Source organism: Pelodiscus sinensis, chromosome 21 (genome assembly GCF_052426305.1).
Source record: "Pelodiscus sinensis isolate ZL-2025 chromosome 21, ASM5242630v1, whole genome shotgun sequence".
NCBI classification, from domain to species: Eukaryota; Metazoa; Chordata; order Testudines; family Trionychidae; genus Pelodiscus; species Pelodiscus sinensis.
The window spans coordinates 3981639-4005765 of record NC_143072.1 but is presented as its reverse complement, the minus strand read 5'-3'; the positions used below and the strand labels follow the sequence as shown (position 1 = coordinate 4005765).

The window sequence follows — 24127 nt, the reverse complement described above, 5'->3', positions numbered from 1 at the left end:
AGCTGCAAAACATTGTTGGAATACGGAAGTGAGATCCACCTGGCTCTTTGTAATACCATAAGGAGTTCTGTGTCACTTCGTGGATCTCTTTATGAGGAAATATTGTTCCACCTATCACTAGATCATTCATACTGAAAATTTCTACCATTGTTTTGGTTCAGATCCAGACCCCTGGCACCTGTCCCCAGCGTTATCCAAGCCATCATTTCCTTCCTTTGCATTAAAGTCTCCCTAGGTTCTAGAGCAGGGGCAGGCAACAAGCAGCCCATGAGCCAGATGCAGTGCGCCAGGGCTAGCCCTTGGCAGGCTGCCAGATACTTTGTTTACCTGTGCATCTGTAGTTCCAGCTCCCCTTGTCCAATGGATCACCATTCATGGCCAATTGGCTGCAAGAATCTGGTTCAAAGGTTAAACTATCGAAGTCTCCTCCGCCCTCAATATCTAACCTAAATTTCTCTTGCTACACATGAAGCTGATTATTTTTTGTGATACCGTCAGAGGACACAGTGAACAATTGATCACTGTCCTCTTTATATCACCTCTGGCTTAACATGTCTGAAGATTTATCAAGTCATCACTCAGTCATCAGTTCTCAAGACTAAACATCTCCAGTTTTTTAAATCTTTCCTCATAGTAAAAGATTTGGAAAACCTGGCCTATTATTATTGTTTTCCTCTAGACTCTCTAGTTGTACCACATATTTCCTGAAGTGTGGAACCTAAAACAGGACACAGCCCTTTTGAGGCCTCACCTTGAATACTAAGTAGAGCGGGACAATTGTAATCTTACCTGTATTTTAAAAGACTCTCCTGTTAATATCCTTTATATACTGCAACAAATTGTTGACTTGTATTTCATTTATGATCCACTACAAGCCCCAGATCTTTTCCGGATGGTACTACTGCCTCTCAAGTTCCCATTTTGTACTTATGCATTTAATTTTTTTCCTATGTGTGTGTTGACCCTCTTTAATGCAGTTAGTCCTCTTTGAAATAGGACTAGATCAGAGAAGTTTAATGAGCTTTTAACATGCATCAGCAGGATTCACATAGATTCACATCCCAGCTTGCCAAAAACTAATTAGTCATGTAGATAAGTCCATAGACTTCTAATTCAGTTTTGTGTTACAATTCTGAGCAGAGCAATGCCTAGCTATTTTTAAAAATCTGGGGCAACATCTTTTTTAAAAAGTACCATGTGATGGAACAGTGACCTTGCTGGGATGCGTGTTATGTGTTTCCTTCATCATTCTAACATGGCTTAACAGATCACAGCATTTCAGGGCAGGAGTTTTTCACTGGTAGGCCTCAAGGGGAGACTTGAAGAAGGACAGGCCAAGATTTCACTACCAATAGAAAGCTTGATTCTGCCCTTAGCTCCATGTGATTTTTGGGCCACTGCATACTCAGATCCATGTGTGTGAATTGAGGTTGCTGTCTAATATATTCACTTAAACGATTTAGATGGGACACTGAAAATGAAAACCCCATCTGATTAAATGGTTTATAATCACCTGCATTAGAAACAGTTTTATTGCTGAAGCCATTTTCTCAGAAAATTCAGTGAACGTGAACTGCAAAGTCCAGCCCATCCTTAATATAATACTATACTGAGGAACTAACGGAAAAAGGTAGAACCAGGATCAGCACATTTGTGTTAACTTCATGCTGGTCTTGGCAGAAGCTTTCTTCTCCACTCTCCTTGCAATACAGATACAACCCCTCTTAACATATTTACCTCCCTTCTATGTGTACAATGGAAAAAGACCCCAAAGTTTCAGCATGGGGATGCCAGTCACTTCTAATACGTGGTGTTCTCCATCAGCAGGGCCTTCCTTAGGATTTATGGGGTCCTACACAGTACTATTAAACTGGTGCCCTTGTGCTCTATAGCAGCCTGGGAATGGGGGTGGGGAGTGGATGATTTTTTTAGAAATGTCATTTCATAATCTTCAGCAACACAATAATGAAATATTTTTAAAACAAAATTTAAACTAAGGTCTTGTCTACTGACACAATAAATTCAGAAACTGATAGTATATCTCTGGAGTTGGCAAATACCTGCTAAATGGCTTCATTCCCACTTGAATGGCTCTTTCTCAGGGTCAGTGTTATGTTAATAGGTCCAGAAGACTTTTTCACTTTGAAATTAATTTAGACCCTCTCTGGAGGAAGCAGAGCCACAAAACAGTGATAGAAAGAAGTGGATGGGTGGACAGTAAGACCCAGTAGTGTCCCAAATTTATTGTGTATGTGGGTAGGGACAGCCCTGTTCATCAGTGTCTTGTTACAGATATTTAATGGAAATGTTCAGCACTGGGTTAATCATTGAGACAACTCACCTGTTAGGGAAACAAGCTGCCTGCTTCTCCAATTTCTTCCGTAGTCTGCAGCATTTGCATCTTGCAGCATTTAGATCTGGGCAGCCTGGGTGTAAAACATCATCCAAGTAGAGAAGCAGCATTTTACACTCCCTATGACTGCATGAAAGGTGCAAAGAAATGGAGCATCAACCTCAAGGAAAATGTACTGCTTCAAGCTAGCCTGGCTATTTTAAACTCTAGCTCTTCAGCTAGGCTGTGTCTACACTGGCCCAATCTTGCGCAAAAGCAGCCACTCTTGCGCAAAAACCTGCTGCCTGTCTACACTGGCTGCGTGTTCTTGTGCAAGTAAACTGACGTTCTAATGTATAAAATCAGGGCTTCTTGTGCGAGAACTCTGATGCTCCCGCTGAGGAAGAAGCCCTTTTGCGCAAGAGCGCTTCCAGAAGAGGCCAGTGTAGACAGGCAACATGAATTTCTTGCGCAGGAAAGCCCTATGGTTAAAATGGGCATCAGAGCTTTCTTGCGCAAGAGAGCGTCTACACTGGCATGGATGCTCTTGCGCAAAAGCACATGCCAGTGTAGACACTCTCTTCTGGAAGAGTTTTTGCCGAAGAACTCATCTGCAAAAGAGTTTTTGTGCGAGAACACGCCAGTGTAGATGTAGCCCTAGTGTAAACTGGGGTAGCCCCAATGGAGTCACAGAAGTTGTCTATCTTCACCAGCTGAGAAGAAAGAAATGAATGGTTTTGAAGACCACACACAGCTTTTTAGAATTTGTGAAATACTTACAACCTGAACGCAATCTATCTGAACACTGGGCTGATGAGATGCTGCCACCACATGGAAACTCTTTGAAAAGTAATTGGGTGTGCTGAGAAAGGGGGGGAGGGACGTCAGCACACAAGCAATAATTTCTGTACTTCCCTTCCTTCAGTCGTTATTCGGGGATCCCCTTGTATAACAAAAGATCCCTTGTCCTGAGTTGCCGGTGCTTGGCTGCTGTGCAGTCATTTACACCAGTGCAAAGTGGGGCAAACTATTACCAGATCAGAATAGGAGCGATTTACACCTAATTGGTACTGGTTTAAACAGCCACACAATGTGGCATAAACAGAGAATCAAGCTGTATGATCCAGATCTTCACCAGTATTCAGCACTTAACTTCCATTGCAATCAATTGGAGGTAGGCATCTAAATACCTTTCAGACTCTGGGCCTGTATTTCATAATCATTCACCTATCCCTGTTTGCACATCACCTCAACTCACAAACCTCTGTTTTATAATAGCACTGTTGGTTGCTGTGGCTATAGCTGGCTAGAGTCTGACTTTACTCATAGTCTTAAGCACAGAGTGATGTGTAGCCTGCCCGGAGCAGCAGTTTGTGCCTCAGGTCTGGATGAGGGTTTAAGGTTTGATGTACTTATGTACTAGCTGATGCGTGCTAGCCAACACCTTCCAGCAGTTCAGTGTAGACAATACACACTGCCTTGAACCTGTACTCACCTGCTTGAGTTAAAACCTAGGCTTTCACTCAACCTGGAATAGTTTATTCTAGAAGCTACATACTATTAAGTATCATGCGACAGATGTTAGTCACCTTGCTTAATATGCTACTGGAAAGTGCTCAGATACTATTTATAGAAGAACTATGCAGAACAGAATAGATTTTGACTGCATTTGTGACTTAAATCAAACCTGACTCTCTTTTGAGTTAATTTAATTCGGCAAGAAAACTGAATGAACAAGACTCCTTCAGTTTTAATAATCCAACCATGTGAAAATTCTCATTGATTCCTTAGTGGTTTCCTCAGTATTTATGCCATATTATCCCAGAGAGAAAGCAAGATCTCTGTGCTGTAACCAGTCAGCAGCTTGAGTCTCTCAGGAGGTTGTTGACAAACTCATTTCACTGACACATTTTGCAAAGTGTTTCCTCACAAATGGATTCTGGGTTCTGTATAAAGGCCCAGCTGCTGTTTATGCTGCTTCTCCAGCATCTTGCTCTGCTATATTTTAAAAATGATTTGAATCAAAGCTCTCATTCTTTAATTAAACTTCATTTAGCTGCCATCTGTCTGAGATCAAAATAGTTTCATGTTTTGCAATTCTTAATGAGGATTGTTATTGGATTTGTAGTCACACACACACCAAAAAAAAAAAAAAAATCACCAAACTCTTTCAAAAAGTAATAAATGAGAAATGTGGCTGAAGTGTTAGTATCTGCATCTTCAGAGCTCTAATTGCAATGGGAGAGATTCCATTTGGTATGTAATCATATATAGACAAAAGCTGTGTGTAAAAATACACAAATAATCAAGATGAAGGAAATTGCTGGAATTAAATCTGACTGTAAACACCAATAAAGCAATAATCATCACTTTTCCGAAGAGGGGAAAGGTTAGAATTCACTTTTCAAATATGCCTCCATGTTCTAAAATAACACAGTACGTAATGGAGGTTTTCTAAGCTAGCCACATTTTCAGTAGGACTGAGATCCTCTAAACTTCATTGGAAATTACTGGTGTTAATCACTTCTAAAAATAAAATTTGTAGTAGTAGATCATAGTATCAGCTAGTAAGCCTGAACCCAGACCAGCACCTCATTGCAGTGAGTGCACTGTACATATAGTAAGAAGACAGACTTGTTCCAAAGAAACTACAATCTAAATAGACAAGACAGCCTCATATTAAACACCAGGACTTGAGGCCAAGAAAGATAAAGAGGCATGGCCACAAAGGAAGTTGTGTAGGAGCACAGAAGTGAGCATAGATCTCCCAGGTGAGTGCTTTAACCACAAGACCGTACTTCCTCACAGCAAGCCATTTTTATTTAGATTCCTAAACAGGGACTCCGGTGCCCAGCATTGGTACGCAAGTTAAAAATTATTGATGCAACCATCTAGTAATGCGGCAGGTTTAAAACAAACTAAAGTACTGCTCCAAGAAATGCATAGGCAATCTGTGGAACTGCTTGCCAGAGGCTGTTGTGAAAACCAGGACCTTAACAGGGTTCAAAAAAGAGCTAGATAATTCATGGAGGATAAAACTAGAGGCAGTCCCCGACTTACGAACAGGTTATGATCCGAACACCTGATTTGGTCTTAAGTCAGAAATATCCTTAAACGCGCTGCCCATGTTGTTCAAAAAACTCGACATACATGGTTCTCATCTCGAAAATATTATAATGGGGTTAATGGGAAGTTGGTTGTAAGTACGGATGGTCGTAAGTCGGTGTGTTTGTAAGTCGGGGAGTGGCGGTATCAAAGGCTATTAGCCAGGATGGGTAGAAATGGTGTCCCTAACCTCGCTCTGTGAGAATTTGGGAATGGGAAACGGGATAGATCACTTGATGATTTCCTGTTCTGTTCATTCTTTCTGAGGTACCTGGCATTGGTCACTGCTGGAAGACAGGATACTGGGCTAGATTGACTTTTGGTCTGACCCAGTATGGCTGTTCTGTGTTATTCCTGTATTCCCTTCTATCTACTCAAGTGAAAAGGAAGTGAAATAGAAAATAACATGGGAAAAGAAATGGTGGTGGAGATAAAAAAAAGAAGGTAGGAATTGTTCATTTAAAATGTATTTAACATGAATAGTTCAGTCAGAGAGGCACTTTGACTGGGAGCAGTTCTGAAAGGATGGAGCCTGAAAGCTAAGAGAGGGCAGCAACTTTATCACCAGCTTTTAAGCTTCTGAATAATATACAACAGGATAAGTGCACACTGCGCATCTAAACTTCAAGCCCCCAACCCTGTGCTCCCCAGACAAATGCCATATCCCTTAGTCCACTCAAGACCCCACCCCCTCTTCCTTCAGAGGGTCCCTTATCCTGCTTTCCTAATGCAGGAGCCAGCTCCACCCCTGAGACAGCCTGTGTTGGCTGTCCAGCCACTCCCACGTTGGGTGGAGGAATTCAAACCCACCACCCTGTGCTCCCCAAGCAAATGGCCCTATCTCCTAACCTAAATCGCTCCAGAACCCACCCCGCTGCCCTACCTTCAAGGTGTCCCCTTCCACACTCCGAAGCCTTTGGCCCAAGACCAGAGCCTGTACCCCAACCTGGTGAAAATGAATGAGGTTTGGGGAGAAAAGGGGATGAAGTGAGCAGGGCGAGACTTTGGAGAAGGGGTGAAGCAGAGGCAGGGCCTCAGGGTGAGGGTGGATCAGCCCGGCAAGGGGATTTGGATTTGAGGTAGATCTTACATTGCACTTACATTGAAAAGGTTGGAGACCCCTGTGCTAGACCATTAATTGTTTTTCCAGTTACAGACTTAACTCTGCTCCCCCTCTGATTTTTTCTTGGCTCTAGTACCTTCCTTTCTCTTTAGCTCTAGAAAGGCACCTTCTTTAACTAAGTGCTAACAAGCTGTACCAGTGGAAAAAAGCTAGCTAACCCAATAGTGAAATATAGCAAGGATGTCAGGGTACGAGCACCAACATTTGCAATTATTAACCCAAAAGTAACCCATCAGTCTTCAGTCTAGAACTATAATAATACAAACTGGGAGTTAGCTTCCTTTATTGGGAGGAATGGGAATGTGTCTTTGGAGGATTTATAGCTACAGGACCTGCCATCTCCCATTTTGTTGCCAAATGGTTTTGTAACTGGAGAAGCAATTAACAGCTGAGATTTCAGGGAGTGTCAGGTTATCTGCATTCATGTTTAACTAGAGCTCTTAAGCCATCTTCTTTCAGTAATACAGCTTGTATCTTCCTCTTGGCTAGCCTTAAAGCCATATATACTAATTCTATTTATCCAGGTTTTTAGCCAGCCTTCCTCGCTGTATTATTATTATCTAAGCACTGTGCTACCTTGAATATCATACCTTGTTTATTTCAATCTCCCACCTACTTGTGAGTGCATCTTAAATAAGTGCTTTGATGAGGAACATTAGCCTACTATTATTAGTGTGCAACAATAATCTGCTAATGAGATTGCAGCAATTTAAAATGATTTGCTGGAGTTTATTGCACTCTTGTCCAAATGTGGCCAACCAGACAAAGATGTGCTGGAGGAATGGGAATCCAGGCAGTAATTTGACATGTTATTTCAAATGTCTTCATGGTAAGATGTTTTATTCAAAAGTTATAGAAATAGTCTAGTATCATGTGTCACTAGATTGAGGCAAAACTATAGCTATGTACCTGATTTTTCTTCAATCCATGAGACACAAAAATCTTTTAAAAAATGGATTGCGGTCACCTTAGTTAAGGAACTGAGCTATAGGAAATGAATACGCTCTTTTGGTTTTAAAAGACTAGTAAACTTACACAGCAGAAACGGTTTCATATTATCTGTAAGCAGCAGGTGGAATTCACCCTTGTTGCAGAGGGCTAATACCAATCATATGTGCTGCTTTTCAAAGCCTAAAATCCAGGATGATTAAATTGAGGGATTCTGTGAGCTCTGAGAATTTCTCTCTGATTTAAAGGACAATAGAACATGTGCAATGACAGACACCAGACACCTGAGGAACTGTTGTGGAGGCAGTAATCCAAGTATCCATGGTCAGCACAGTAAGACCCCTTTAGCCTGCCCTAGTGGGCTAAAGAACTCTTGAAGTGAGCTTACATGTAAACTTCTAGGCTGTGTCTACATTGGCAAGATTTAGCGCAAAAGCAGTTGCTTTTGCGCAAAATCCTGTCACCTGTCTACACTGGCCGCGAGTATTTGCGCAAGAACACTGAAGTTCTAATGTATAAAATCAGGGCTTCTTGTGCAAATACTCTGACGCTCCCGCTCAGGGATAAGCCCTCTTGCGCAACTGTTCTTGCGCAAGAGGCCAGTGTAGACATGCAACGTTAATTTCTTGCGCAAGAAAGCCTGATGGCTAAAATGGCCATCGGAGCTTTCTTGTGCAAGACAGCGTCTACACTGACATGGATGCTTTTGCGCAAAAGCACATCTCTTGCACAAAGGCACATGCCAGTGTAGACGCTCTCTTGCGCAAATACTTGAACGCAAAAACTCTTGCGTTAAAAGTATTTGCGCAAAATCATGCCAGTGTAGACGTAGCCCTAGTATTCTTAAAGCCCCTGCATGCTACTAGAGTGGTGTAAATGAGTCTGAATATAAATGGGAATCCAGGTCCTGTTATTTCTTTTTGTCAAGCGTTTATTCATCCATACTTTATGTTGTAATTTTGGCCCACTGTTTCAATACCAAGAAAAGTTTTTTAAACTGTTGACTGTAGTCTGAAGACACTAATGGCAAACGAAACATGACAACCATGTGTCAAAAATCTGGGGTTCAAACTTTAGACACTATCCATTATATTTTGGAGGTAGGGCACAAGGAGGTATTCTGCTGTCCATTAGAAGCTGCTCTTCTGTATTTATTTGTAGCTATGATGGAATTGATCAAGAGTATAAAAAATAAAATAAGTACTGTTAAGAGCAAGGCAACACTTTTTATTTTTATTTAAAAAGGCCTTGATGGCAGGAATATAGTGTAAAAATCATTGGAAAAACTAAAAGGCATTGATACATATTAGAATATACACTTTTTACATAAATTACATTTATTTATTTATTCTGTCATTTGAGGTTCTGATTCAGTATTGAGGTCTAATAGTTAATAGGTCCTGGAATCTGGACATTTAGACCACCATAGTCTAACATGTACATGGGCCATTGCTGAAAGAGAGAAAGAGAGAAGGCAAAGTGCTGTTAGAACACAATACTTTGCAAAAACATACATTGATCAAGTTTCTGTCAAGCTCACACACAGGGCAAATCTTCCACTCTGCAAGTAAGATTTTCTATATAAATAAAAAAATAAAACACCATAAAACCTACCAAAATAACTGCTAAATGCATTAATAAATTTTGCTTTTTTTTTAAATTATGCTCAAAATGACGGTTAATAAATAACTAAGGTCAGCTCCTTAGCTAGAAAGAGATCCATGAATCTCCACTGAAGTCGGTTCTTAATTTTACATCTTTGAGTATCTGCTTCAAGGAAATTTTCGCTTCACACCATTCCCAAAATTATCATCTTTTAATGCATATACAAAAAACCAAAAACAACCCCTCCTCCCCCCAAAACGAAACAAAGAGCCACACAACACAATGGCCAAAGCGTATGGAAAGCTGGAGCACGTGAACAGTGCTTCCTTGCATTTGACAGGGCTAGTTTATGGAAGAACGCAGCTGGTTATTATGAGTCAGGGACTTTTTTAGATCCTTCAGATTTGAGTCTGGAACCTGTGAATTATTTTCACAGGCTGAGAACCCCGCATCTCCGTGAGCTAATCTTTGCCATATCGTGCTCCTTGCATAGTTTGAAGGGAGCACAACGGTGTGAGGGGCATTCAGGGGAGAAAGGCTCTAACTTGCCTCTCTCTAAGGCAGATCCCACAAAGAGATGCCATCAGGTCTGCTGCTGTCAAAAGGACTGAGAGTGCACCTTGCAGGCCTGAGTCACCGTGTGACAATGCCAAATGCGAGCTCCTGGCAGTTGCGAGGAGGATCGGGAATGCTTGTTCTCAGTGGTAGGGCACTTTAAGCCATTCCTGCCCTAGCCACCATCTTCCCCACAGCAGCATTTGTATATCGGGAGGAGGCGTCATGACAGAGAGCAGCTCATGGCAGCCCTGTGGAGCTGGTGTAGGAGAGATGCCAAGTGGCCTTCTTGCTCTGCTGATGAACCAGCTCTTCCCAGAGGCAACAAAGGGACAGTGGCTCAAAAAGCTAGCACTCCCCTTCTTTACCAGACCTGGTGTCTCCATTCGAAGAGAGGGGGAGAGAGCAGTCCTACAGCCAGTGATGGAAAGGGACGGTGAGTGGCAGGGGAAATAGCCTGAGCTAGACAGTGGCAGTAACTCGGCTGACATTTAGAAGGCTTTACCACAAGTGAGATCTGATTTGTTGAGGGCGTGGACTCCATATTGGAAGAGGACGACGAGGAGGACGAGGAGGAGGAGGATATTGAGTTCCCTTCCGAGATCCTCTTCCGCTTTCGTTTGGGAACACTGCTGTCTTTTTCTGAAGGGGAGGACAAGAAAGAAATGGGTTATCGCAATGGCTCGCTCTCCCGCTTCGAAAGGGAAGCAAACCTCACTGTGCCCAGCCCCTTTCAAGGTCCTGGGGGCAGGGCACACGGCTTTCACCCAAAAGACATCACACAAAATAAAACGTATTTCCACCAGCCACAGAAAAGAAAACGCGTCCCTTCATTCTGCGTCAGGGGCCTAGCGTACTATTCCTGATCTATCTCCCTCAGCCTTGTGACAGAAAGGGACTAGCACCTTTTCCTGCCTGCTGCTTCACCTGGCCATGGTCAGATCTGGGCAACTGGAACAAGAGGCAAGGAATGGCAATGCTTCCGCTGGGTCTTAGTGCTCCAACTCTCCCCTCGTTCTATCCCTAATCTGACCATCCCTGAAGGCTCCCACAGCCACCTGGTGCAGCTTGCAGACTGGTGACACTTCTCCCAAAGTGACACTCTACGTGGGGGTCTCAACAAAGACTCTAGCTATCTTACCCATTACAGAGATAGCTTCCTCAATTATCACCTCTAATAACATTAGCTCACAGACATTTACCTCTCCCCCCCCCCCCAGCATCCCCCTTCTGTTCTGAAATTTGATTTGTCCTTTTCATGTGTTCATTTTTTAATTGTATCCTTTGGTATATATGGTTGTGACTATTTTCTTCCACTATTTGATCTGAGGAAGTGGGTCTGGCCCACGAAAGCTCATCATCTAATAAACCATCTTGTTAGTCTTTAAAGTGCTACACAGTCCTGTATTTTGTTTCAGCTACACCAGACTAACACGGCTCCATTTCTATCACTTCTCCCAAAGTGAGTCTGTTAACTTAAAAGTGAAAAGCCTTCCAGTTTGCCAAACCTATTAGCAGAACATTGAACCTGTAAAAGAGCCATTAAGTGGTAATGGAACCATTTAACAGGAATGTTCCAACCTTCTTCACTGACACAAACAGTTGTGAGTTGCTATGGTACTGGACCGTCCTTTAAAATGAGCGTTAATATTTCATTACTTTCTGGCTGAAGATTGTAAAATCACATCTCTAAAAAAATCCATGCGGAGACGCTCACTCTGAGTGTTCAGCTTTAGCCTTAAACGGTTGGATCTTCAGTTTTGAAACTAAATTCTTCAAAAGACCCCCCTTCACTACGAAACACATTTTAATTGTAAGTACCATAGTCCAAAGCTTGATTCCAAAGTCTGCCTGTCCTTTCCATCCATCCCTTCTCTCCTTTTCACAGACCGTCCTCTTTCCCTCTCCCCCGCCCACCCCAGTTGAAGAGAGCCCTTAAAGGAATAACATTCCTTTTCTTCCAGAGAGCTGGACAACTTAGTTTCCCTTTTATTTCTGACTATTTGGTTGGACCTGGCACCCTCGGGACCTGACCGGTCCCAAACAAGGGGATTTGCCGACCAGGGCTACTGCTGCCCCAGCCCCCGGGACTGTCTAGCTAGCTGCCACCACTGGCTCAGCTTCTGCTGGGGCACAACTGGAGCTCTGTGGCTGGGACTGAAGCTCCCTGGCTCCACATTGGGCGCTGGAGCTCTGCAGTCACTTGGCTCCACGGCCAGGGTAGGGGCCAGAGCTCCCTGAGTGCCACAATGGCCAGGGAGCTCCAGCCACAGAGCTCCAGCCACAGCCCCCCTGGCTCTGGCTCTGGCTCTGTCTGTGGAGCTTCTGCCCCGTCTGTAGAGCCAGGCGGCTGTGGAGCTCCAGCCCAGCGGTGGCGCCAGGGCCAGAGCCAGAACTCCCTGGCTTCAGGTGGGATGGAGTTCCCTGGCCACTGGGGCCAGAGATCCCCACCGCACCACCCGCTGCTGCCACGGGACTCCCAGCTGGCCCCTGCTGCCAGATCTCCCTCTCCCTGGGCAATATGGTCCAGGAACATCCGTGGTCCTGCTAGACCCGGGATGTTGCAGGACCAGAGAGTCCAGGATTAGGGAGGTACAACCTGTCGTTTTAAGAGAACCCTCCACCAAAATCATCACCTTACTAGGATAGAAAATCCTTTGATATGCCTAAAAACATTGGAAATATATTTTAACGTAAACATCTAGAGACATTTCATAAAACATGGAATTGTTATGAAAATCACAGTGTTCCCTTTTTCTAAAAGCAATTCACTTTATTATGAACATACCACACTGCTCCGATTAATTTAAAATAATATCTTTGTTTCGGGGAGTTGAAATATGGAATGATTACTTTATGAATATTTAAGTGTCCATTAAAAAAAATCAGCTCAGAAATCCTGATGAAAATGTAAAACAGAGAAAGGCTGCAGCATGTATTCCATATTTTGTGTTGTATTCAGCAGGGCAGCTGGCTTTATCTTACTAAAAAGTTTTTGAAAATAAATCTCTGACAAACTTCAGCTATATCAAAAAACCTGACAGACAGACATTTTTTATTCCCCAATTTAGTGCTTTTAATTAGGTACCTTATGCCTGGCCGGTCTTCACAATCTGGCATGCAATGGAAAACATGCTCCATTTTCTTTAGAAAGAAATTTTAGCAGAGGTGGGTTTTTTCTAAATGTCCTTTGCTACCTTTGGGTTCAGGGATTTGGTTGGAATGGGTGAGTAGAGAGAAGAGGGAGGCAGTGGGGAGGGGGCGGGACCTGGGGCAGAATATGGGTGTGGCCACAGACTGGGGAGCTTGCCTCCCGAAGCAGCCGCTTCACCCCTCTTTCCCCCCACTGCCCATTTGGTCAGGCTTGAGTTCTCTATTCACAGATGCTACTTAGGGCATTAGAGGTCCTTTGGGTCTGATCAATCAACTTCTGTGCCAACCTGGAAGCTACTGAGTGCCAGTCACACTGGTGGCTTGGGTGAAATGGAGCGTGTTTGGTAGGACTTGGGTTGAGAGCACAGACTTCTCTCAACATGATCCCATCTTTGCCTAGTAAAAAACGGTATTCAGGCTGAGATTTTCAAAACCACCTTGAGGGAGGGACTCAGCGACCACCGTTACAGTGAATGGGAAGGGCATTCAAGTCCCCCTAGGCTACTCGGACGATGCTAGTCTAAAACAACAGCCTCTTGACCTTTCCCACACAGCCCCCTGAGAAGCCACGCCTGAGGTTCCCTTCCTGGGTAGATCCCAGAGGATTAGGAAGACCAACATCTACCAAACTAGCCGCTCTACTGACTTTCGAACCCTGAAGTCTAGCCTCCTGTGTCACTACGTGAGGGTTTCACTCTGCAGCTTGCTCCAATGGACAGAGAGCTCCAGCATGCGGCTTACCTGTGTGTTTGGCCTCAGTGCATATTTCAGCAAACGGTCTGTGAAAGAAACAAGATGGAGGTTAGAGATTGCGAACGCTCGGGCACAGATGTGCTTTATCCCTTGCATCTGCAGGGGGGGTTCCTCTGTTTCACATGTGTTTGGAAGCAGAGAGATTGTACCAGCGCACAAGACTGTCTCCCCTGGCAGCCTGCCCAGAGTGCTCTCCCGCTAGAGCAGAGCACACAGCAGACCCAGGGCTCTGCACAGAGCATTAGGACCTGAAAACTGCTCATCTGGATGTCTAAGCCGAGGTGGGAACATTTTTCAAGTCAGGGGCCACTGACCCCATGGTAAATCAGTCGGGGGCTGCATGCAAGTGAGAAGCAAGAAAAAAACCAGCCCTCACTGAGGTGGCCCTGACTGAGAAGCAGAAAGACAGGCCCCACGTTCCCAACAGAGCTATTAGACTTTGTGTGCTCCAGCCCTGCAGGATGACCAGTGTGGGTTCCCCAATCCTGGGGGGTGAGCCCTGAGGCTCGGGGGCTGGATCCAGGGAAGCTGGGAGGCCACATCCGGTCCTATGGGCCTTAGGTTCCCCACCCCTCATAAGCAATTCCTTACTTTATTCTTTGTTGGGCTCCGAGATCCCATACTGGTCTGGTGTCGATCTCCCTGGGATCTTATCTTCCCAGAGACCACCTGAGGGGCCTAAGAGAAGTAAAAGCTCCAGGCCCGAGAGTGAGTGTATTTCCTCCAGTCTTGCACAGGAGCAGCTGCCTGCTTCTTTTGCAAGCAGATCTGGATGAGGGAGCCAAGTCCAGGAGAGAAAACAGGCTCCTGAACACCAGAGTTACAAACTGACCCGTCAAGCGCGCGCACACTCAGAACTGGAAGTAGGCAAACAGGCCACATGGACCAACCCCCCCCCCCCACAATGTTGTACAATTCCGTACTGTGTTAAATGCAAACTACTAAAACACCAAGGAAGGTTTAAAAAAGAAAAGATTTGCTAAGGTAAGGGAACAGTTTTTGTGCTTGCTTCATTTAGATTCAGATGGTTAAAAACAGCAGTTTTTCTTCTGCACAGTAAAGTTTCACAGCTGTATTCAATCAATGGTCAGTTGTAACCTTTTGAAACAACCACCATAATGTTTTGTTGAGACCGTTCCCAAGGTGTTTGTCATTCTGAGGTTTACGGTACTTTTGAGGCATGCAGTGCTCCTTCCTGGTGTTCCTTTTCCTGCTTCCTGCAACAAGGGAGTGACGGGAAAGCATAATTTCCACAACCTCCCTAGGCAATTTATTCCAGTGCTTAACCACACTAATAGGAGGTTTTTCCTAATGTCCAACCTAAACCTCCCTTGCTGCAATTTAAACCTTTTGTTTCTTATCCTATCTTCAGAGGTTAGGGAGAATAATTTTTCTTCCTCCTTGTAAAACCTGTTTAGATGCCTGAAAGCTGGATGTGCCCTCTTTTCCAGACTAAACAAACCCAGTTCTTTCAATCTTCCCTCATAGGCCATGTTTTCTAGATCTTTAATCTTTTTCGTTGCTCTTTTCTGGACCTTCTCTGATTGCTCCACGTCTTTCCTAAAATATGGTGCCCAGAAGTGGACACAATACTCCAACAGAAGCCTAATCAGCGCAGAGTAGAGCGGAAGAATGACTTCTTGTGTCTTGCTCACAACACACCTGTTAATGCATCCCAGAATCAGGTTTGCTTTTTGGGCAAGTGTCACACTGTTGACTCATATTTTGCTTGTGGTCCACTATGACGCCTAGATCCCTTCCTGCAGTATCCTTCCTAGACAGTCACTCCCCATTTTGCATGTATGCAGTTGATTATTCCTTCCCAAGTAGAGATCTTTGCATTTGTCCTTAATGAATTTCACCCTATTTACCTCGGACTATTTCTGCAATTTGTCTAGCTCATTGTGAATTATAATTCAATCCTCCAAAGCACTTGCAACCCAGCCTACCTTGGTACCCCTCCCAGCTTGAGTACCCCTGGGAAGCTTCTCAGTAGCTGTACCAAAGCTTTTAGTTAACAAAGGGTTCTTTATTCATTACAATAGTCACATTGCTAGGGGGCCCCAGGATATTTTTTGGTTGAAAGTTCCTTGGCAAGGTGATCAATGGCCTAATGAAAACATCAGCAGATCCTTAATCGGGTCAGATCACCAGCTGGCATTACTCAACATTGCTCCCCGGACACTTAGCCAGTTCTTGGATCTGGACTTCTCATACTCTAGTCATCTGAAGAAGTGGGTTGCATCCATGAAAGCTCATGATACTTACGGTGACCATATTTTCTGAACCAAAAATAGGGACACATTAGCCACACCCCCGGCCTTATTAGCCACACCTCCTGATCCTTTCGACCACCCGTCTGTCACAAAGTCCCATCCCTGGAGGTAGTACTTCCAGGGTTAAGACAGACACATGACCAAAAGTAAAGGGTGTCGTGTGATCCCTCTAAGAACTCCTCTCACTCTCCTCTGCCAATAGGGATGGGTTTGCCCCCCAAAGGACCCTCCCATGCAACTATACTGCAACTGCATTAATCCAACTTGCATTGCATTAACTAGGGGGAGAGGCCGGGGCTGCCTGTATTTCAGTGGTTCTCACACTTTTTGGCCCGTGAACCACTTGGCTCAATGTAAACCTTTCCGCGGACCACCAGTTGCTAATGGAAACTCACTGATAATGACGCCTGAGCCATTCTGCTAGTGCTGCAGCTAGGAAGAATGGTTTAATTTAAATTATTATATTTAATTATTAATACAAGTGTTTCTTGTGTTTATCAAACTTCATTTTAAATAAAGTAAAATATTATTTTATGACCAACACACAAGGTTTCAATGTTTTCTTTACTTATGGCAGGGATGAAGAACCCTTTTTTGGGTCGGGGACCACTGACCCACAGAAAAATCAGCTGGGGCCACACAAGTTAGGAGCAAAAAAATTCCTCGAAACCCCCCCCAACCTTCACTGATCTGGCTCCCAAAGGAGACACCTCACTCCTGTGGTGTCCCAGCTCCACGGGGCGAGGGGATGGGACAGAGAGGAATAAGGTTCAAGGTGAGGATGTTAAAGTGCAGTGATCAGCCTACATGATTAGTCAACAAGCGCCGCTCTGCAGAGCCACATGGGGTAGCTTCAGGAGCCGGCTCTAGCTGGGTGGCTCGTGCCGGCTCTGGGAGCCCCCCGTGCTGCAGCTCTGCATTTTAAACATAATACGAGCTGCCAAACTCTTACTACATTTAAAATGCAGAGGCGCAGCGACCAGCATGAGCCGGGACTGCTCAGTCCTGGCTCACGCTGAGTCCAGCAGCCCCTGTTTGCAGACAGCCCAGGCCACCGTGAACAGGGGCTGCTTGGTGGCAGCTGCCCCTGTCTGCGAGGAGCCCAGCTCCCCGTTGGGACCCCCACGGACAGGGGCTGCTGCCCGAGCAGCCTCTGCCCACGGCGAGCCTCGGCCTGCCATGGACAGAGGCTGATTCACAGCAGCCTCCCCTACCCCCTCTCCACTGCTCCTGATAGAGGCAACGAGAGCGGGGGCAGGCCGCACTGTGCAGACGGTACGGGGGGAAATCGACTCCCCCCAGCACCAGCTATTTCCCCCTCCTTGCTGCCTTTCATAGAGGCAGCTAAAGGGTGGGAGGGAAGCAAGTAGTCGATACTCTACTTAACTACCCATGAAGCCTTTGCTAATGTCCCTAACGCAGGGCTTCCTGTAGGTCCGATTTACTTTTCTGGGGTTCTGCCTACGCGCTCTGCGGGGGGGAGGGAGCTGCCTACACGCTCTGCGAGGGGAGGGAGCTGCCAACGCGCTCTGCGGGGGGAGGGAGCTGCCTACGCGCTCTGCGGGGGGGAGGGAGCTGCCTACGCGCTCTGCGGGGGGGAGGGAGCTGCCTACGCGCTCTGCGGGGGGGAGGGAGCTGCCTACGCGCTCTGCGGGGGGGAGGGAGCTGCCTACGCGCTCTGCGGGGGGGAGGGAGCTGCCTACGCGCTCTGCGGGGGGGAGGGAGCTGCCTACGCGCTCTGCGGGGGGGAGGGAGCTGCCTACGCGCTCTGCGGGGGGGAGGGAGCTGCCTACGCGCTCTGCGGGGGGGAGGGAGCTGCCTACGCGCTCTGCGGGGGGGAGGGAGCTGCCTACGCGCTCTGCGGGGGGGAGGGAGCTGCCTACGCGCTCTGCGGGGGGGAGGGAGCTGCCTACGCGCTCTGCGGGGGGGAGGGAGCTGCCTACGCGCTCTGCGGGGGGGAGGGAGCTGCCTACGCGCTCTGCGGGGGGGAGGGAGCTGCCTACGCGCTCTGCGGGGGGGAGGGAGCTGCCTACGCGCTCTGCGGGGGGAGGGAGCTGCCTACGCGCTCTGCGGGGGGGAGGGAGCTGCCTACGCGCTCTGCGGGGGGGAGGGAGCTGCCTACGCGCTCTGCGGGGGGGAGGGAGCTGCCTACGCGCTCTGCGAGGAGGAGGGAGCTGCCTACGCGCTCTGCGGGGGGAGGGAGCTGCCTACGCGCTCTGCGGGGGGAGGGAGCACGCTGCTGCTGCTGCTGCACGGAGCCGCGCCGGAGCAACGGACTCAGTCACTTCTTCCTGCAAGTCCGAGTCCCCGTCAACAGTGAAATGTCCGGCGGAGATTTCCGGAACATTTCACTGCTTGATGAGGCCAGGGGCGGATATAGGGCAGGGCGAGCGGGGCGGTCGCTCCGGGCTCCGTGCTTCAAGAAGCCCCGCGCATGCGCTGTGGCAAAGGGGGGCCCCGTGAAATTGTGCTGCCCTGGGCCCCGCACAATGGTGATCTGCCCCTGGATGGGGCACCGGGGGAGAGTCCTAAAAATTGGGACAGTCCCAGAAAAATCACTACGTACGGTCAGCCTAATGATACCGTCTCCATGTTTTGTTAGTCTTTAAGGTGCTACCAGACTATGTGTTGTTTTTAAATTTAGCCAGTTGTTTACTAGAGACAAGGACCTGCTGCCTTATCTTGTTTCCTAAGAATATGAACAGGACCCCAGCCGTAGCCTGGCAGGATCCTCAGGTAGCTGAGAGGTCAGAGCATTCTTACAAATGTGAACAGAAGACACACAGGAGCAGTTCCTCAGCCAGTGTAAATCAGCAGAGCTCTGTTGCAACCCACGGAACGGTGCCAGTTTACACCAGATGAAGATCCAGACTCGCATGTTTCGAAAACATCCCAGAGGTACTGGAGCTATTGACACTTACTGGAGTTGGTTTATAATCACCATCCGGATGTGCTCTCGTGCTTTCAGGATCTTCTCCAGCCGGTGGATGTCATAGGTGTTGGGGTTTCGAAAAGGGATATCATCTGGCAGACCGGTAACTTCCACAGCATCAGGACTATCCCTGATCAGTTTGTATGGCACCAGGACGGGCCGGTTCAATCCCAAAGCCTCTCCTGCAACAGCAGAATAGAGGCCAATGTGACAAGTCAACATTAAGTTGAGGCCTTTGAATCCTGAAATAATTTTCAATAGCAGAATGATAGATTTTCACTGTACTCTGGGCAATTTTCCTAGACATTCCATCTTTTGCTTAACAAACTCTCTTCAAAGTGTAAATACCAAGCCACTTGCTGAAGAGAATGGATTTGCAATTCAAGGAAGGAAAAGACATCCCTTTGGGGAATTTTGAAAGCTTTCCAATGTCTAGAATTGGCAGAATTCTATTTTTATTTTGTATAATTTAAGGGATAATAGCAATGTTTGTTTTTAAGCATTTTAAAGATGTGTATTGATTTATATGTTCAGCTGTTTGAAATTATGTTGGGCATCCGACATTTCCTTCATGACAGTATCTACTGAGATTCAAAAGGTTAAAGCTTTAACCCATTAAAACACAAATGGTCAATATCACATCAAAATAGATAAAGTAAATAACCTTCAATCAAACTCAAATAAGTTCTCAAGCAGCCTTTTTCTTTGCCTATCTGTCAATTTTGATTATTATTGATGGAAAGATGTTTTCTTCTGTGTGATGAAATCAAAGTGTACTGATAAAAATAAAATCTTAGCAAGTGTACTGATGTCTCAGCTCCTTCCCTTCGAAGGCAGGAATTCACACAAGCAAAATAAACCCCAGGGACTTTTTTAGGGCTCACTGGCCAAGTCAAATCAGTTGCAGGTTTAAGAGTTAGAGGCACATTACAATGGTAATGCCTAGCGTTTTGGAATTCAAGAAGGTAGCCGTCACTATGGGATTTCAATATTACTGAGACATTGCTTTAAATCAGCTCTTGGATAAGTCATACTACTGAATATCTGCGTTCAAAATTCTTGCAAGGAGAGAAAAAGCACATTTCTAGGCTCTGTCAGATTAAGTTACAAACCACCTTTTCTTTTCACTAACCCAGCCCTAGTGAATTTCATGTCTGCCTGTCCTTACTCTCAGTTTCATTGGTCCCTGTTAAGCAATCCTGCTATTAGGTGCAGTTGGAGGCTATTATACATGTAAATCAAGTCCCATATCTGCAGGTATCAGCTAAACACTTAGGCTACGTCTACACTGGCACCCTTTTCCGGAAATGCTTAAAACGGAACAGTTTTCTGTTATAAGTATTTCCGGAAAAAGCACGTCAACATTGGCCAATCTAGACGCGCTTTTCTGCAAAAAAGCCCCGATCGTCATTTTCGCGATCGGGGCTTTTTTGCGGAAAACACTACTGTGCTGTCTACACTGGCCCTTTTCCGGAACAGTTTTCCGGAAAAGGACTTTTGCCCGAATGGGAGCAGCATAGTATTTCTGGAAAAGCGGCTGATTTCTTACAGTAGATCGTCAGTGCTTTTCCAGAAATTCAAGGGGCCAGTGTAGACAGCTGGCAAGTTATTCCGGAAAAGCGGCTGATTTTCTGGAATAAGTGGCCAGTGTAGACACAGCCTTACAATCATAACATAATCTGATGCACCAGGGATGTCCGCACCCTCCAAGAACATAGTAAAGTGTTCTGTTCCTGATCAAGTTATGTGAAAAGTGATCGCCCATGGTTTCCATACATTTCATCCCACCAGCATTTACTAATAATCCCACTAATACTTTCTCCATCTCCAGGGACAAGAGATCAGAGAGGAGCGCTGGGAGTTAACAACCCCAAGGCTATGCTTAACGACGCACGGGCTGCAGGTTAACATTTCATGGAGATCAGTTTTACCAACTGTTCCAAAGTCCCACCTGACATTTGCTGCTGGACAAGGCCTGCTCAGGGAATGCGCTGCTCATTTTCAAGCTCTTGTATCAAAGGCACTCAGTTACACTGGCTCAGACCCACGGTCCTCCCCAATATGTCAGAGGAAGGTGCAAGGAGCACCAGAGCCGACAGCGATGGAATAACCCAGCAATCTGGGGCTATGCGCCGTTTTGTGGCTGGAACTGGGTAATTCAAACCAAAACCGGACTCTGGACTCTCTAGCCTCATTTCTGATCCTCCATACACCAGTGATGCACCAGCTACGAGGAGTGTCAGGCTCTCTGTCTCTCAGTCTAGCTCATGCAATCCTCATATTACACAAGTGGAAGAGGACCAGTCACTATACAGCATAGGCCGTGGAAACGGGGATGCAGAGGATGCTACTGCACTCTGTGCTTGAAGTAGTTTCCATTGTATAGAGGGTTTGGTTCAGTGGCTCTCAGCACCCCAGCTATTCAGTGTAATGATACTTATTCAGCAAACAGGCACTGGGTGTGTAGCTGGAGCTTATCCAGGAACAGCCAGACTGTGTGTGCACAAGAGAGCGGGGAGGAGTGCAACGGGGGGTCACCCACAGTAACTGCAGTGAGAGAAGAGTTCCCTTTGCCTTCCTTTTCACAGGAGGCTGGAGCATTTTTAACAGGGACTTCTACGCTCCCTCTCCCTCACATGACTCAGTATAGAGCACATTTTTCCAACCCTTCTATGCAGCTGTTGTTCAATAGCTGGTTCTTCCTGCTGGCAGCCAACAGGCTGACTCAGTAACACAGTATTTTCCTCTGCGTGCCACATCCGCCTCAGGCTGTTTCTTCCTTGCCTGGATTAGAACAGTTTCTGAGCTCGATGTTGAACAGTTTGCAGAGTGGCAGATGAAGCTGATACCTCATTGCCATGACACGCTTCCACATCCAGCGAACGACTAATTAAACGTGTTCACTTGGGATTTTAGTTTGAGGGGCATGCCCGTTGCATTCGGGAACCCAACACCTAAAGCAGAAGTGGTCATCAGCTCCGGTGGTGGAGTCCGTCTGTGGATTTGGCAGGTTGACAGCTACCACAGAGCACGGCACATACTGCTTTGTGCCTCCTCTATTACACAGTGCTACTTGTTGTTTCATGCAAAGGAATAAATACAAGATTATATTACTATAATTACTCCTCATAACCACATCTTGGACTGAATACACACTGAGGCTAACGGTTAGAGGGGGAGCAATTATCAGAAGCATCTAAGACTTTGACTTCATTTACCAGGAGATTGATCTCCTGGGGGTCAACGTAGGGGGTCTAAGACCTGCTACATTGACCACTGATCACACTCCTGTTGACTCTGGTACTCCCCCTGGTGGTGAGGAATAAGGCGAGTTGTCAGGAGAGTTTCCCCCATCGACTCCCCACAGTGGGGACGCTGCAGTAAGTCGAACTGAGATACGCTGACTTCAGCTATGCTGTTCACGTCGCTGGAGTTGTGCTCCTTAGTTCGACTTTACCCTCCCGTGTAGACTGGCCTGAGGGGTTTAGGATCACGAGCCCCACTGATAGTGAACAGTCACTTCTCCGTATTTACAGAAGACCAACTGAATCTGAAAGCTAAGGACTGTGTTAGCCCAGGCCATGGTCATGACCGAGTGTAGTTCTAAGGAGCCGCTCAGAAATACTGGGCTCTTCTGCTGAGACCCAGTACTAACATGCTGCCTCCATACTCAGGGAAATACTACTGAGTCATGCGGGCAGGTAGAGCCAATCAGCCTGGACTAGGATACTAAGGGGGGCAGGGTGAGTATTCTGTTGGGTCCAAGAAAAGAAGCAATCACAGCGGGGGTGCGAGAGGAGCCAGTCAAACTCAGACCGAGGCTTATGTTGTGCTATATTTAAGTGGGCCATAAATCTCCAGGTAGGACCTGAGTCTTGGAAATGAGGATCTCTGGCCCGTTATCCTCAAAGGCATTTAAACCCCTAAATTCAGGAGCCTGAATACCTTTGAGACCCGAGCCCATGTGCTGTACTGAGGACGGGGCACGGCCTTAGCCCATTCCTATGGCGCTAACTGGTTGCACGGTCAGTTTGTCATGTTGTGATGACAGTGGATGTACAATTTATGGATCCTGTGTGACGCTAGGAACGCTCTGTGACGCTAGGAACTACAAACTTGCTGCCCTGCACCTTTTGCACAATCTCTGTGACGACAGGAGGCTAACAATGGAGGATCGTTAACCCTGACGGTCTCCTGTTCAAATGGAAGCACGAGTCAGGGACAAAGAGCTGACTACTGCCCAGGGCAAACCAGGTTTTCAAGTCTTGGCTCCAGAGAAGTGATGATCAAGCAACAGATCCCCTGACAGGAGGATACCGGGTGATTGTAGCTGACCAGAGGGTCAAATGGAAAAGGAGACAGGCAGTTATAAAAAGAGCCGGGCTGCTAAGTTGGAAGCAGCAGCTTCTCTCCCTGACAAGAACAGGAGGAGAAGCCTGAAGTAGATGAGGGTAATCCAGGAGAGGGGATTGAGCAAATCCCAAAGAACACCGAGTGGTAAGGAAACTCAGGCATGGATGGAATTACTGGTCTGAGATCTGTATCTCTGTTGTATCTAAAAGTAGCCACCCTTCCACCAAAAAAACTTCACAACCCAATTACAAAGGGACACAGCTGAACTGCAATTAATTTGCAAATTCAATACAATCAAATTAGGCCTTAATAAAGATTTAAACTGGTGAATGCACTACAAAGGCCTTTCCCCCCTCTCTTGATATTCACATCTCCCCATCAGCTGCTGTAAATGAGCCACGTCCACCCTGACTTGATTAGCTTCAGTTACACTGGTCCCACACTTCTTTCTTTTGTTATCTATCTATCTATCTATCTATCTATCTATCTATCTATCTATCTATCTATCTATCTATCTATCTATCTATCTATCTATCTAATTCATCCATCAATTACCCATGGAAGTTTATGCGCTAATAAATCTGTGCTACAGGACTTCTTGTTGTTTTTGCAGATACAGACTAACACGGCTACCCCTCTGAGACTTCTCTTGCGCCCGTGATTGGTTTTTTAGAAATCCCTTTGCCAAGCCCGTGTCGGTTTGCTCACAAGAGTGGAAATCTGAGAAGTGGTAAGTCTAAACTGCTGGAAGCCCTTAGGAAAAGCATTTGTCCTGGAGATCACAGCTGGGTCACAGGGTCCCTCTTCCAGGGAAATCTGACAGAGGGTCTGTCCCTAGGGAGCAAGCCAGAGAGGCTGGACCCAGAGTGTGTGACAGTTGCTCATCCAGTGACAAAGGCCTGCTCAGAAGCACATGGGCCCAAACACGGCAGCCTGGTCAGTACCCACCAGGGGGAGCATGATCAGGGCTGTGGCACAGTCATGCAGACATT

At 46.2% G+C, this 24127-nt stretch overlaps 1 protein-coding gene across 4 annotated transcripts in view; it reads right to left on the bottom strand.

Moving 5' to 3' along the window:
• Positions 1 to 8709: 8709 nt before the first annotated feature.
• The window catches only part of GTF2IRD1 (GTF2I repeat domain containing 1), a 205201-nt gene continuing 189783 nt past the window's right edge, over positions 8710 to 24127 (bottom strand). For 2 of the 4 annotated variants that reach the window (XM_075904297.2, XM_075904298.2), the window contains 4 exons: positions 18772 to 18964; positions 13563 to 13600; positions 10174 to 10310; positions 8710 to 8960 (listed from right to left, as the gene is read on the bottom strand). In XM_075904297.2, coding sequence (XP_075760412.2) covers positions 8892 to 8960; positions 10174 to 10310; positions 13563 to 13600; positions 18772 to 18964 — 437 coding nt within the window. In that variant the 3' untranslated portion in view covers positions 8710 to 8891. The other 2 variants (XM_075904296.2, XM_075904295.2) reach the window with 1 other exon arrangement.